Source organism: Manis pentadactyla, chromosome 4 (genome assembly GCF_030020395.1).
Source record: "Manis pentadactyla isolate mManPen7 chromosome 4, mManPen7.hap1, whole genome shotgun sequence".
NCBI classification, from domain to species: Eukaryota; Metazoa; Chordata; class Mammalia; order Pholidota; family Manidae; genus Manis; species Manis pentadactyla.
Window position 1 is genome coordinate 54,720,248 of NC_080022.1, and position 15,277 is coordinate 54,735,524.

General features: G+C 35.3%; 1 protein-coding gene across 1 annotated transcript in view; it reads left to right on the forward strand.

The window, feature by feature from the left end:
• The first annotated feature begins 923 nt into the window (after positions 1 to 923).
• Positions 924 to 15,277, forward strand: part of PDE4B (phosphodiesterase 4B) — a 431,325-nt gene continuing 416,971 nt past the window's right edge. The window contains exons 1-2 of the mRNA XM_036911326.2: positions 924 to 1,036; positions 7,247 to 7,485. Of these exons, the coding sequence (XP_036767221.2) occupies positions 995 to 1,036; positions 7,247 to 7,485 (281 nt within the window). The 5' untranslated portion in view covers positions 924 to 994. The remainder of the gene's footprint in view (positions 1,037 to 7,246; positions 7,486 to 15,277) is intronic.

Consider the following 15,277-nt stretch of genomic DNA (forward strand, 5'->3'; position numbering starts at 1 on the left):
TTTTCCAGCTCAATTTTGTAAACTCAGAATTCTTCATATTCTCTTGTAGACTATTGTATGCTTGAACTTTAAATTTGGGCTTGTCTTAATAGCCTGGGTTTTCATAAACCAGTAACTAGCTTAACTAGCTTTCCTCTGGAGCTGCACAACCAGACACACCCTTAATTTTTGGTAACATTACTGAGGTTCTTTGTTTCTGAAGTGGCTTCAAATGATCTACACAAAACAAATATCATGACCTGTAGTATCTCTACCTCAAAAATGGGCAGGTTTGTGTAATTTAAACCAGGGAATTCTAACTACTGGTTGCTAATATTCTCTGTGCTGAATGCTTGCTTATGTATTTATACATGTAAGGTTTAAACTAGTGATATTGAAATTAAGATTTTTTTGGGTCATATTTCTTATATTAGTTTCTTTTTCTTTTTTTGACAATAGTATCATACAAAGGGTCTTATTCCTTAAATTCTAAATCTGCTTGTTTTAGCTGTGTTATCTTGACCATATTATTTTTCCAATCTTCTGTTCTCTCTTAGGAAAAAAAAACATGAAAATAATCTCATAGACTGTTATGGGGGCTAAATGAACTATCATGTGAGAGAGTACTTTTAAGTATAAAGCCACTTACAAATGAATATTACTTGTATATTCTTAATGACAGTTGATTATTTGGGAACCAAATTATTAACCTCTATTATTTTTCTGTCCTCAGTAGCTTTTTACTCATTTCTTGGATTTTCGTATTTTGTGAACCTCTTTCCTCACATATCAGATTTAATTGGCCTGGAAAATTATAATATTTACTTATCTGAACACATTGTATACAATCAAATATCAGCTTGGAGAATACAAATAAACCACATATTTGTATTTACCTAAGGATACCAAGTGGTTCTTTTTTTATGTCTTTTTTTCCCCTAAAGGTCTTAAAACTTGTCAGCAAAGCTGCACTGAATAACAGACATCCTAAGAGGACATATTTTTCACCTCTATAATGAAGAAAAGCAGGAGTGTGATGACGGTGACAGCTGATGATGTAAGTTCCAAAAGTCAGAGTTGCTCGATTCCACCTACTTTTGTCTGTTCAATAAACAAGTCACTCTATAATTCAGGTGGGCAGGTTGTTTAACACCCCAGTGTTGTCATGGGTATTTCTGTGACCCAGACATTGCCAGCAGCTGGACCCAGAATTCCATGAGACAGACAGCAGGAATGCTGCCTAGTCTGCAGCTTGGATATGGGCTCCGTTTGAACTTTGTGGTTTTCATTCACAAAACCATCAATATCTCATGTATGTCATCTTAACTTTTAGAAAGTTCACTTTCCACACTGCTTGTATTATCAGCTCCGTGATGATTTTCTTCCATACTTTTACCCTATTTTACTGCTATTCCTTGAGAGTGACCTTTTATGTTGGGGTCTTTGACAACTGCTCGTAAGAAGTTTGGAGTGCACACATCCCACTCCAGTGTGGTCTGCAGAGTAGCAGCATTAGCTTTATCTGGTGTTTATTAGAAATGCAGATTCTCAGGCCACACATCAGCCCGACAGATCAGACAGTATTTTAACAAGATCCGAGAGTGACTAGATACGCATCATGCTTGAGAAGTCATGTCCCAGGTCATCTGAAAAATCTATAAAGTCACCTTCTTCATAGCTTTGCATTTTGGTCAGCTGAGATTAACTTCTTTAGTTTCAGTTGACTAGTCCCCTATTAGTGGGTCTTTAAATGTTCAGTTCTTACTCAGTTTCTGTTTACAACTGAGCTAAAATTATATGCTACTAATCAGATGTACAGAAGGAGCCGAGGGAGGGAGGAAAAAGAAGGAATTATCCTTGCCTTTGTAATAGTTCATCTTATTGTTAAGCTTCTGTTCCACAGATGGGAGAGGGCCTGAGAGAAATTTGAACTTGCCAATTAATGTGAAGTGGTGTCTTTTAAGTAAATGCCCAGTATTTCAGGATTTGTCCTAGTTTTTAACCTTCTCTTTAATCACACAGCATTGGGCAAAGCAGACTTAACATTAATTAACATAGTAACAGGTGTGCATTTTGTCCTTTCTGACTAGTGCCTGTTGCCCACGTGAGGAGCAGCTCATTTGCCTAGGTCTGGGTGTCAGTCTCAGTCCTTGGTCCCATGCTGCTTAGGCATGTGACAGTTGTTCAAGTGATGATTGCTCTCAGCACAGGCAGTGGACCTCAATTCGCTGTGAGTTTGACCTTCTGCCCCACTGCCTGGGCTCTTTCCCTAACCTTTCAGTGGGATTCCGGTTGGTCAAAAGATTCAGCTTTTCTTCCTGTCCAGCTCATCCTATAGAGTCCTCATCCTTTGCCTCAGGCTGCAGCAAACCCTTGGCAGGTAAGCTGAGGCTAATTCTTGGCTTCCTTCCATGTTCCTCTGGGGCTTGTGGGAACCTCTAGGACCCACAAGTGCACAGGAAAACTTAGCTGTGCTATGAAGCTCTTGACCTCCAAAATACTCTCCTTTGCCATTGCCATTTCTACTCTTTTGTGTTGAAGGTGCTGGTTAATGTTCTGGTGTTGTATTTCCTTTCTTTTTTTCTCCCTTCTCTCCTCCTCGACTACATGGAAACTTCCCTAATTCATATTCTAAGATCTCAGGTGGTAAAAAGCTATGTTCAGACCTCCATGCTCTGCTCAGAATATCTCAAGGGGAACTTCTGGAATTTAGAAACCCTTTCTTTCTTTAAAGGAAAAAAGCTTGGGATTGTGCCTTAATACTATTTACATACTGTGTGCTCCAAGATTCAATTTTTTTGGAAGAATAAAATTAAGCAATGCATTCCATCTATAAAAGATAGACAACCATTCTTTCTTTTTATTGCATTTTTATAGTAATAATCCTGATCTTCTCTGAGGCATTTGTTGTCACAGTTAAAAGATGGGGGAGAATGTATAAAAAAGAAAAGCACATTCAAAGAATATTAATCCAACTGAAGTGGGTAATTATTTCCTAGAGTTGCACTGTTCAACATAGTAGCCAATAGCCACATGTGACTCTTAAGCACTAGTTTGAATGGAGATGTGCTGTAAGCATAAAACAGATCTTAGATTTTGGATATACAGTATATACGTTTGAAAGATTATGTGATATTTAATTAATAATTTTTAACATAGATTACATGTTGAAATGATAATATTTTGGATATGTTAAGCTAAATAAAGTATTACTATTAAAAGTAATTTCACCTGTTTCTTTTTTACTTTTTAAATAAGACTCTTAGAAAATTTAATATACATTTGGCTCCCACTTGTGGCTTGCATTTAATTTCTAGTCTATGGTGATGACCTAGAACTTTTCACTATGTACCTCAATCTTGGAAGTACAGTGCAAAAGATCATACTGAATGTTACACACAGTATTTATTCCTCACCATAAGAGCAATATAGCAGATTTTACATTTTTATACCATACTCTTGAAGTAAGTTTTCACCCTTAAGTTAAGGATATTTTATTTCATTTATCTCAACTCATGTTAATTAATTCACCTCATATTAATTTAGCACCTATTATGTGCTAAACACTGTTTAGGTTCTAGAGACACAGCAAGAAATAGCACAGAATCCTTATCCCTTTGGAGCTTATCTTCTTGAGGGGAGGGCAAAAATAGATAATTATAAAATTATTCTAGCTGCAGTAAAAGATGTACAGAAAAGTGAAGTTGGTCAGGTGGCAAAGAATGATTGGATGGTGATGATAGAATGTTTATGGATGGATAACATGAGGAAATAACATATGGACAGAGAAGACATATAGGCAGTGAGAGAGTAAACCCTGTGAGAAACTGGGAAAAGAAAGTTTCTAGTCAAAGGAATAGCATGTGCAAAGGTCTTTCCTACATGCAAGACACTGTATTTGGCTCTGTGGGAATATACAAATGCCTTCATTTATTTGCAGTCACAGATAACTTTGACTTAATACAATAAATGACATAGGAACAGCATGTATTCAATACTTTGCATTTGGGAACAGGTTCCAGAAGGGAGGGGTAAATTAAGTGCTATTCAAGTACTGAACATGAACAATTAATTATGACTAATGGGATTACAGAATAGCTTAGAGGAGTAGGAGTTGCTGGTTTGCTGAGTAGTTCAAAAGGAGAACATGACAAAAGACTAGGAGAGAAGAACCATGAGATGTTTGTACAAATGACAGAGAGAAAGAGAGAAATGCTGACATTATACTATTATAATTGATGGGAGTTACCTATGATAAAACCACATTTTTCAAAGACAAAATTACTTTATTGTCTCATACAGCATCATGACAGTTAGCCTTGATCGGGGTCCTAAATGCCATTTGGTGATTCCTATGAAGAATTCTGAAGAACTCTGGCCTATGGTCTAAACTGAATGTGCACTTGAGCACACTAGAAATTCTTGGAAGTACCTGATCCCATTTTCTCACCATGAGTTTAATCAGAAGAACTTCAAAATTAGAGTAAGATCTAAAAGTGAACAAAATAGATTAAACAAAAGACAAAACAAAATAACAGCAATAGTAATAAAGCCTTGACTACTTAGATACCAAATGCCTCATCCTGACACTTAGTAATCTTAACTTTGTTTGCTTTGATATGAGGATAGTACACAGTCTCTTTGGTGTCCCCTTCCCTTCCACCCTGTGAACTTTTCCTACTTAGTGTGCAGATTCGCACTAGCTTTTCCTTTGTGATAATGTTTTGGAATTACATTGGCAAAAATACTGATTTTTAAACAAAAAATTATCCAGGAACATGAGGCTAATCCACAAGTGGGTCATTTCCCTTGAGATTATAATTCCCTTGGGTGAATTTGGGACAGTTTGACACATTTTAAAGTTTGCGATATCCAGAAGTACCATTCAAATTAATGTTCCTTTTCCAAAAACCTTTGATCTCATGAGTGGTGTAGTCAGCCAGAATCATGATGGTTAAAATAGAAAATAAGTTCAAGATCACAAATTCAGTAACTGAGAATTGACTGAACCAGATTTTGCCCTTGAAGATGGTAGCAATTTGGGGTGAGTACTGTAAAATTATGAGTATGAATTAGAGGGTTTGAGGTAATTAAGAAAAACTGCATGGGTCGCTGAGTGTTTGTAAAACAATTTTAATGTTTCCAATATTTGACTTAATTTCTAAAACGCTATGCCATTATGTTCTTTTGTGGCAATGTATTTCCATGTTAACTGAGGTCTTCTGAAACAAATTTTTTAACTCAAAGAACGACTTCAATTCTGCAAATTCAAACCTGTTGGCAAGTCAGTGTGGGAGATATTTTGTGGTAGGTGTGACTTTGCTCCTTTTAAAAAAACAAATACCAAAAATGTACCCATTTAGTTCATTTACTACAGTTACCTAGTTGGTAATATTTTCTTTTTCTAAAAGAGGTAAATATCCAAAAACTTCATTAGGAAACTATGGTGGTTGGTGACTTAACTAAACGATATCCTTATTTCTGTTCTCTGGTACAGTATTTCTTGCATAGGAGTTAAAGTATATGCTTACAACTTTGCTTTTCAGATAACCAGTAGTTTCCTTATATGAATATTTGGAACTAGATTGATTTGTAGTCATGAGTTCTGATTTTTAGTTTGTTCTTGAATCTCTTTAGGAAGACTTTGTGTATTCTGTTTCCTCAGTGAGTCTGTGAGTCTTCTGAGAAAGAAACATATGTACTAAGTTTTCACCTCACCTTTTATTTCTAAAGGATACACACACCCACACACCCACACACATACACACACACAAACACATACACTACAGTAAATGCTAGGCCTTGATTGCATTTAATAAAGTAACCAGTTACTAAAAAGTTAAACACTGGACACATTCCAGAATATTTCAAACTTTGGAAAACTCTAGATTGTTTTGTTTTCTTCCTGTTATTGAATTGTGGTTCTACTGAATTTCAAATAAGTGGTATTTGAAAACTGTAAGTCACGCACAAGAAAACATTAAATTATCTTATTTCCAGGTAGAGAGAGTGGGGATGCTGAAAATTGTCAGAGCTATCCATATCCAGATTTTCATCATCAAAATGTGGTCTTCTGTCAATCAGATAAGCATAAATTACTAGAGTATAGGTTCTATGACTGCAGATACTATGCCTCTATTTGCTGTTGTATCCTTAGTTCAGTGCAAAACTATGATAGTTGTGCAACAAGTATTTGTTGTATGAACGCAGCTAGACCCTTAAACTTGAGTTAATTATTCTTGTATCAACTAGGATAGGAATGGGTGGAGGAGTGGAGGTAGAGGACTTTTGTTTGTTTAAACCTTAGGAAGTCTAGTCCCAGGTTCTCCTTAGAACCTCTGGTGAAAGTCCTCAACCAGTAGTGGTTGGACTTCCATTTTTCTGTTAAAAGTGAAGAACGACTAATATATTTTTAGCTCCAAGTTGTTATCAGTGGACATTTGCAGTGTTGTGATGTTTTCTATCTTTGAGCTGGTAGGAATGGTACTTCAGGCTCATATGGGGATCCCACTCCCAACAGTACCAGGAACCATAGTCACCACGAGATGTAGGAAGAATGAGTAACTCTTATCATTGGTTACAGTGCAATGCCTTTATCTTTGCACAAATATTTCATTCATGTCAGCATTGGGGCATGTACTGAACACATGGCAGGTCGTTTTGGGACTGGATAAAGTATATTCTTCTTTTCCTGAGCTCTTATAGAATTGACAAAAAAGAAAGAAAGAAGGAAGAAAGAAAAGAAGCCACAACCCTGAGAAGACCTTTTATGGAAACAAGAACAGCCAGACACCCATAATTATCTGCATATTGCTGTCCTGATATAGAAAATTCCTTTAGAACTCTAGACAAGGAGCTTTATATTTTAGCTAGCATAGTTTGTTTCCATGTTGCAGAATGAAAACATTGATTCTCAAAATACGTATCCAGTTATAAGCTTTCATGTTAGCAAAGAAAAACTTGGGAAAGAGAAAGAAGATAGAAAGCTCTCCAATCCACAAACTGTGACTGATAAATATCACCAATAGTCCTAAATACCACCAACTGATAATGTTCATCGTAAAAGTTGAGAATTTGCCACTACCCCACTCCCCTTTCTTGTTTTCTTTTGATGTCAATGGTAGATTTTGATTGTGAGATCATGAATCAGGACTTTCTGAGTGACAGCTTATCATTTGTTTTCTTATTTTGCTCTACTGTACATGATTTAAACATTACAATTTCATTCTATTTTTCTTCTTTTTTTCTTTCTATGTGGTTTCTCCAGAATGTTAAAGATTATTTTGAATGTAGCTTGAGTAAATCCTACAGTTCTTCTAGTAGCACACTTGGGATCGACCTCTGGAGAGGGAGAAGGTGTTGCTCAGGAAATTTACAGTTACCACCACTGTCCCAAAGACAGAGTGAAAGAGCAAGGACTCCCGAGGGCGATGGCATTTCCAGACCGACCACGCTACCTTTGGCGACACTTCCAAGCATTGCTATTACAACTGTAAGCCAGGAGTGGTGAGTAGCCTCAAATTAGATGTCAGTTCTAAGTTTTATTTTCCAGTTGCTATAACAACAATTTTCTGTTACTATAATGTTAGTTATCTGTGGAATAATTAAGGCTATTGATATTTTGAGAATTATTTCCCTTTGGGTAGCAAGACAAGGCCTTTTTAAAACAGTGGAGATATTTTCTACCTCTTAAGATTGGAGGGAGCCTATTGAAGGAATGAAATACATTTTTTATTAATGTCAAGGGAAAACAAAATTACTGCCTATGATCTAGTTTTTTAAAAATAACTATTCACTGTGTATCACTATGTCTTAATTTAGAGATGTAAAATCATATCAGAGTACCTAAAGAAATTATATATGTATATATAATAGGAAATATTCTTATTGCTCTACTCTCTATATAATTATTCCTAGCTTTTTAAATTATAATTCCACTTGACTAATCTCAGTTTGTGATTATCTCTAAAATAAAACACTTCATTATAAATCAAAAGAGGAATGAAATTGTGCTATGAAAGATGCTTTGATTGTTTCGCAGAGTCTATATTTGTGAAACAGACTATTTTAATCTAGTATTGAAAAATCAGGAACATATAGTCTTACAATTGTAGTTAAAATTGTGCAGTGGTACTCTTTCAAATATGTATTTATCATATATTTAATAATTAGCATTTTATTTTTTCCTTTTTTCTCTACATAATTTTTAAGTGTTTTCCAAGAATTACCTGGAAAATGTTATATAACATAGAGCTTTAAACTTAAAATAAAAAAATTTTTTCTCTATATTTTATTTAATTATAAATTGTAGTAATAAGGTGCTTTAAAAATCACTTTTTATTTAAATCATTTATTGAGGAGAACTAAATAAATTATTGTACAATACCATTCTAGTAAATCATTAAAATCTGTGATTTTTGTTGTTTCTCCTATATACTTGCTGAGGTCTACAGTGTGAGGAGTAGCCCAGTATGTACTCATTGAATGATATAGGGTATCTTTTAGTTGGTGGTTATCCAATACAGTAAGAATTAGATCACTGAGACTCCAGTTATCACAGTTATTAGCATGAAATTGTTCATAAGTCTGTGTGATAGAGAAGTGAGTTAACACTTTGTAGGGGGAATGGGTGAAAAATTTTAGAAGCATGGACTTAATCTTGTTCAGCTAAATTAACATTAGAACAGTCATAGCCAATTATTGAAAACTCAAATGGGCATATTGCTCCATTATCACCTACTCAATCCCTTAGCTTGTATGCTTAGTCTTGGTTTTGCTTCTGCATAATTGTATGTTTGGAGTCTTAAAGCCTTCCACAGATTTATTTTTCAGCAATTTGGCATTGGTGCAGTTGTGCCAGTTGTTAAAATATTGACATGCTTTCATGCTAGTGGTAACTGTATACTTTCATGAGCTCTCTGATTGCCCTTACTACTAACTCAGACTCTTCCCCAGAAGAAAGTTCCTCACAATCCAGCAACTAAAGAGGTGATGACTGGCACACAGAAGTCTAGTTTTGGCAAGTGTTGGTAATATATCTGTTGGAATAACAATCTAAATTAAAATGTACCTTGCAAATTTTGAGTTCATTTAACTCAAGGACACTTTGGGAGTTACAGAGTTGTTCCTCCTGTAGAAATATCAAATCCAGACTCTGACATTTGGGGCATGCTTGTCTGTTTCTCTAAGCTGAATGTATTCATTTGTACAAAGAGAATAATAATACTCATCTCATATGCGATTGTGAGGATGACATGTGGTAATCTCTATAAGGTAAGATGGTTTAGTAAAAAGCATATGTGAGGTAATCCATAAATGTCAGTTTCTCTCCTCTTGATCATATTCAATAAAGCCTTTGAAAATTTGAAACAATGTCTTAAATATCAATAGCCTCTTGCTGGGTGTAATTTAGAGTGAAATGAATGATTTAGCTTTATCCAGAAAGTTTATGTGATGCAGTCAGTAACACCATATACTAGTAACTCATTCATAACATGTCTGTTTTATTTCAATTATCTGAATACTTTTTAATGTATGAGAGTATTCATTTATTCTAAATCTATTTTTAAATATAAGAAACTAAAAGCATTTCTCTACAGCCCTTGAGAATATTGTAAGTTGAAGACTGGTAGAATTGCTGTCGGAGGAGTCTCATTGAAAGACATTTGACTGAAAGTGAGGAAGTAGGTTTCCAAGTATCATTGCCATCAACTTGATGCAAGTTCACATATGTAACGGATGCACTCCAGGATCAGGTGTGAGAAAGAGTTTGCTTGCCACTTGGAGCACTGGGTATATGGAGTCAATCTTCATGCCTAGACCAAGGGTCAGCAAACTTTTTCTGTAAAGGTCCAGATAGTAAATTTTCTTGGCTTTGTGGGCTTTACAAGTCTCTGTTGCAGCTATTCAAATCAACACTGCTGTTATAGTGCCTATAGCCCTAGGCAATGCATAAATGAATAAACGTAGCACTGTTCCAATAACACTACATTTGCAAAAACTGGCAGTAGACTACATTTGGCTTGCCAGTTTGATGGCCCCTCTTCCCGACTAGATTAAGAGATGGCTCCTGCTCTAATAATTGCTTCAACAGTTACAACTGGGTGAAACTGACCTTGATTCCTGATTGGTGTGCTAAATGTGTCCTAAGTTTAGGACCTTGTGCTACTGATCAAATCTTTAAGGCCAGTGAAAGAATTCCAGTGTGAGTACAAATGAAAGGTATTGACCAATGTATGTAAGGTTAAATAGAAAGACATTGATATAAATTTAGCTCTTGTTTGGGAGAACACATTGATGAAGGGAGCTGGCCATCACTGAAGGCAAAAGGCCTGGAATATAGTAAGGATAGTAATTTGATTTATCATGGGAAAAAAAAGAGTTAGAAAGGACCTAAGTCCTGTTGGGTGGACTCCTTTCCTGTTACCTTTTGGATGAGTTTCTTTATCCCACAAAAACCCAAATAAACAATGAAGATGAAAATGCCTGTTTTTTGGGGTTGTGGTGAGAATTAAAGAAAGTGTTTGTGATGCACATAGCATGATAACTAGCATTTAGTGGTTTTTTGATGTTGTTATTATGCTCTTTGTTATATATCCACTGAGTAGCCAGAATTAGCATTTTCTATTATTGGGGATTCATCACCTGAGTTATTGCAATGAACATTGGAAATATGCTGAAAGAAGACGTCACTTATGAACACAAGAGATTATCTGTATTACTGGCAATCTTCATATTGGAATATATAGTCTATGTCTGCAGGCAAGTGGGCTTCTAACACTGAACACCATAATTATACAAACTATCACCCAGTAACTGGAGGTTTACACCTGGACAGGCCTCTCTCTCAGAAGGAGAATTTACCCCTATAAAACTTGTAGCATAGAATTGTTGTAGAAATCTTGCTCATGTGAGAAAATAGGAAGGATTGAGTTATGCATGTCCAGTTTCTCCTTCTGGAAACACCAACACAGATTAAATTACTACTTCTTCCTGGGGAAGACTGAGTAAGGACAGAGAGGAAAGCAGCAAATGTTAAACTAGTAGTATTCCTGACATTTAGAAGGCACATTAAAGAGTGTGAAAAGCATGTTTTTCCTTAACATTCCCCAACTTTTTTTTCCCTCCTTGTGTCTTAAGTCTGGGGTCACATGAGGGACCTGGCTCTTCTTTAGAGGGAGATAGCAGAAGTGTATCAGGACAGTCTTATTGCCTGCTGTCTTTGTGAGACTGTTCCTCCAATACCAACCACTGCTTGAGTATGTAAAAATAATAAATCTAAAATCAAAGTTTCTTGCCCTTATAATTAAAGTTTAAGAAAATTAAGTCCTCAAATTTATTCACCTTATACTTTTAATTTTCTAGTTTTTTAAGAGGGTTCTTGACACCTATTTTAGAGTGAGGTTTCCTAATCAGCTGCAGCCTAAGCCATCTTCCACTGGAAAGGCTATAGCTTTCTTCAGTCCCATGTAGGTTATGTTAATCTAATACCAAGTCTCTGGTGAGCTTCATTTTTTACATAGTTAAAGGAGTTCATTGATCTATCAAATTTACCAAGCAGTGTCTCTACAGTCAAATTTAGAAAATAAGCCAGTACTCAACCTTGAAGATCTATAATTTTAACCTTCCTCTATGAGGATCTTAAAACATTTAGACTCCTAGCCCTTTCTGTTTATAGTTTTTTAATCTACTTTCATTATCTCTCTTTATATATTTTTCCACACAATACACTAGAATTTTTTTTGTACTCTTTGATTTAGATTTAAATGTTTGCTAATGTATTTGTTTTTAATTCCTTGTATCTCAGACCCTCTATCTGGGATCACTTGCCTTTTTGCTTGAATAAGTCTTTTAGAATTTACTCTCATCTTCTGTTTATCTGATAAGGTCTTTATTTTGCTCTCATTTTTGAGAGTGTTTTTTAAATTGTGTAACAGTTACTTAATTTCAACACTTTTAGTTATTTTCCCTTGCCTTTTGGCTTCTATTGTTATTATTGGGAATTGGCTATAAGTCTATTTTATTTCATGTAATAATTTGCCATATATATTTTTGTCTCTGAATTTCTGAAGTCCAGTTTTCATGTGCCTATGGGTAGATTTCCTTTTATTTATCCTACGTGAGATTTACTGATCTTCTTGAATATGTAAATTGGTATCTTTCTCATGATATCTGGAATATACTTTGTCATCATCTTGTGAAATATTTTCTCTGCCAACCTCTCTCTCTTTTGAACTTCTGATTAATGTATTTTGGACCTACTTCTTTATTTTCAATTTCTTGTAATCTCTCTCTATATATTATAGTTATATATAATTATATAAGGTGTTATATGTATATTAATTATAATTACATGTTATTATAAATTATCTGTTTGCCTCTCTGGGCTGTAGCTGGTAATTGCTTTAGATTTGCCTCCAGTTTGCTAATTCTCTCTGCAACTATGTCTAATTTGCTGTTAAACCTATTTTATTGAGTTTTTCAGTTTTGAGTATTGTATTTTTTATTTTTAGAGTTTCTACTTATGCACTTTAAAAATATGCTAGGTTATTGTATGCAGTTTCCCATTATTTGCTGCATTCATTGCTGCATAGCCAGTAACCCTAAAACTTAGTAGCTTAAAATAGAATTTATTATGTCACATTTTCTGTGGGTCAGGAATCTAGTTGTGGCATAACTGAGTGTCTCTGACTCAGTTCTCATAAAGCTGAAATCAAGCTATTGTCCAGTGATGCAGTCATTTCAAGTCATTTCATGACTGAATGGGATCTGCTTCCAAGTTCAATTATATGGTTATTGACAGGTTCAGGTCCTTGTTGCCTGTTGAGTAGAAATATCAATCCCTTGCCATGTAAGCCTCTCCACAGGGCTACTCATAGCATGGCAGTTTGCTTTTCCTAAATCAAGGGTTTTCAAAGAGAGAGACAGACCAATAGAGGATGAGAAAGATAGAAGTCAAATTCTTTTTACAACTTAATCTTGGAAGTGACATACTATTATTTTTACTATTCTGTTTATTAGGTCTAGTTCACACACAAGGTGAGGGTTAGTACAGGGGCAAGAATACGAGGAGGTGGGTACCACTGGGGACCAATTTAGAGCATGCCTACATTGCAGATATTTTCAAGCTTTAAAAAACTTCTTCAAATATAGTGAGAATAATTACTTTACCTCTTTGCTCATTTAAATATCTGAAGTTTTAATAGGTCTGTTTTCTACAACCTGTTTTCTGGTGATTCTTTATTTTACTGGAAAAAAACCTATTTATTAAGGTATAATCTACAGACAGAAAAGTATACATAATAGGGTGCAATTTGATAAAATTTCACAAACTGGACACAACTACATAATCAGCACCCAAATCAAGGAACTGAACTTTATGAATTCCCCAGAAGCCATTGTTATGCCCCTTTCCAGTCATACCTTCTCTTTACACCTAACAACATTGATTACTACTGTTTTTGTACTTCATATAAATGACATCACACAGTATATACTCATTTACATCTGGCTTCTTTCCTTTCATTAGGCTTATGAGGTATATTTAATATTTTTTCCTTATTGTATGCTGTTCATTGTCATTGAAACATTGTTTGTAGGCGCAATTTAAAGCAGCAGAAGAAAGTGTGCTTAAATATAGAAAATTTGTGTTTTATTCTATCAGATCTAGGGGGTCATTGGGACATTTCTAGGATGATTTTATATTTTTCCTCTCAACCATCTAGGCTGGATCATGTTCTTAAACTGTTAAGGACTTTTCCAGTCTTTTAGGCTGGTTTTCTTCTATTTTACCTTTACTCTGAGAGCATACCCCTATGAGGTTACTGTTTAATCTGGGGATACTCTCCTTTTGGACTCCATAGCATAAGCATAGCTTGGCTTTGTTTGCAGTTCCTCTTGAGCCTTAAGGCCATCAAACCAATGTTCATATTTGCTCTCTATGAGAAATATACACAGGGCAAAGCAGCATTGGTGGTTCATCCTATGGCCTTAATGAGACATGTCCCTTTAGATTTTGACTTGCTGTTTTCTTACTAACTGGTCACTTATTTGATGATATTAAGGAGGTAAGGAGATACATTCTTTCTTTTTAAAGCAAAGGGTTAGTTGAAATAATCTAGTGCATTATTATCAGAAACTTTTCATAGCTACATGCTATGTAGTTCTTCACCCACATTGGGATAAAGGCTCCATTATCTCACATTTGTTTAATCTGTGAAGCTGTCTTCAGAGTACTTTGAACTAAAACTTCTATTCATATTTATGAAACTTTTACTCCTAGGGGGCTAGTGAGGGCCTATTTCTTTCACTTAGGCTTCTGAAGATACTGTTTTTCTTCAGGTATTAAGGTTCTCCAGAGAATCATAACCAATAGGATATCTAACAGAAGATGAATATATATGAATGATTTGTTGTAGGGATTGGCTAACTCACTCATGGAGGCCAAGAAGTTGGATAGGTCCCATAATCTGTCATCTGCAAGCTAGAGATCCAGAAAAACCAGTGGTATAATTCAGTAAGAGTCCAAAGGCCTGAGAAGCAGGAAAGACCATGGTTTCACTTCTAGTATGAGTCTAAAAGCTCCAGAATTTAGGTGCTGATGGTTTAAGTCCCAGTCAGAGTTCAAAGGCCTAAGAACCAAGGAGCACTGATGTCCAAGGGCATGTGGGAAAGGATGTCCCAGATGAAGCAAAGAACTCATTTGCCCTTCCTCTTCCATTTTGTTTTATTCAGTCCCTCAAAGGATTGGATGGTGCCTCATCAGCGAGGGTGATCTTTATTCAGTCTGCCAATTCAAATATTTAATCTTTTCCAGAAACAGCCTCACAGATATACCCATAATGTCTTACCAACTACCTGAGTATCCCTTAGTTTAGCCAAGCTGACACATAAAATTAACCATATGCCTCAGTATATGGATATTCTTGGCACTGAGTAATGTTTTCTTATTTTCTGTTAAACACATTGTGGCCTCTACTGTTTCTTCTCCCTTTCAAAAAAAAAAAAACAACATCTGAGTTTATAATAGTCTAATCTGATTCTTGTTTTGTTATCTTTTCTTCTTTAGTCATGTAGACCTACATGGATTACTTTTCTTATTTTCTCTTTAGTACTTGATCTCTTTATTGTGTCTTATTTAACATATTCCTCAATCTTTTCGGTTCTGGACTTATTAAAACATCCACTGTACAAACAAATTTTTATCTAGCTGCACCTTTCCAAAGCGGATGATTCTACCTATGAAATTTTTTCCCATCTAGGCCTGGACTCTATTAATGTGCCATCTCTCCTTTAACGT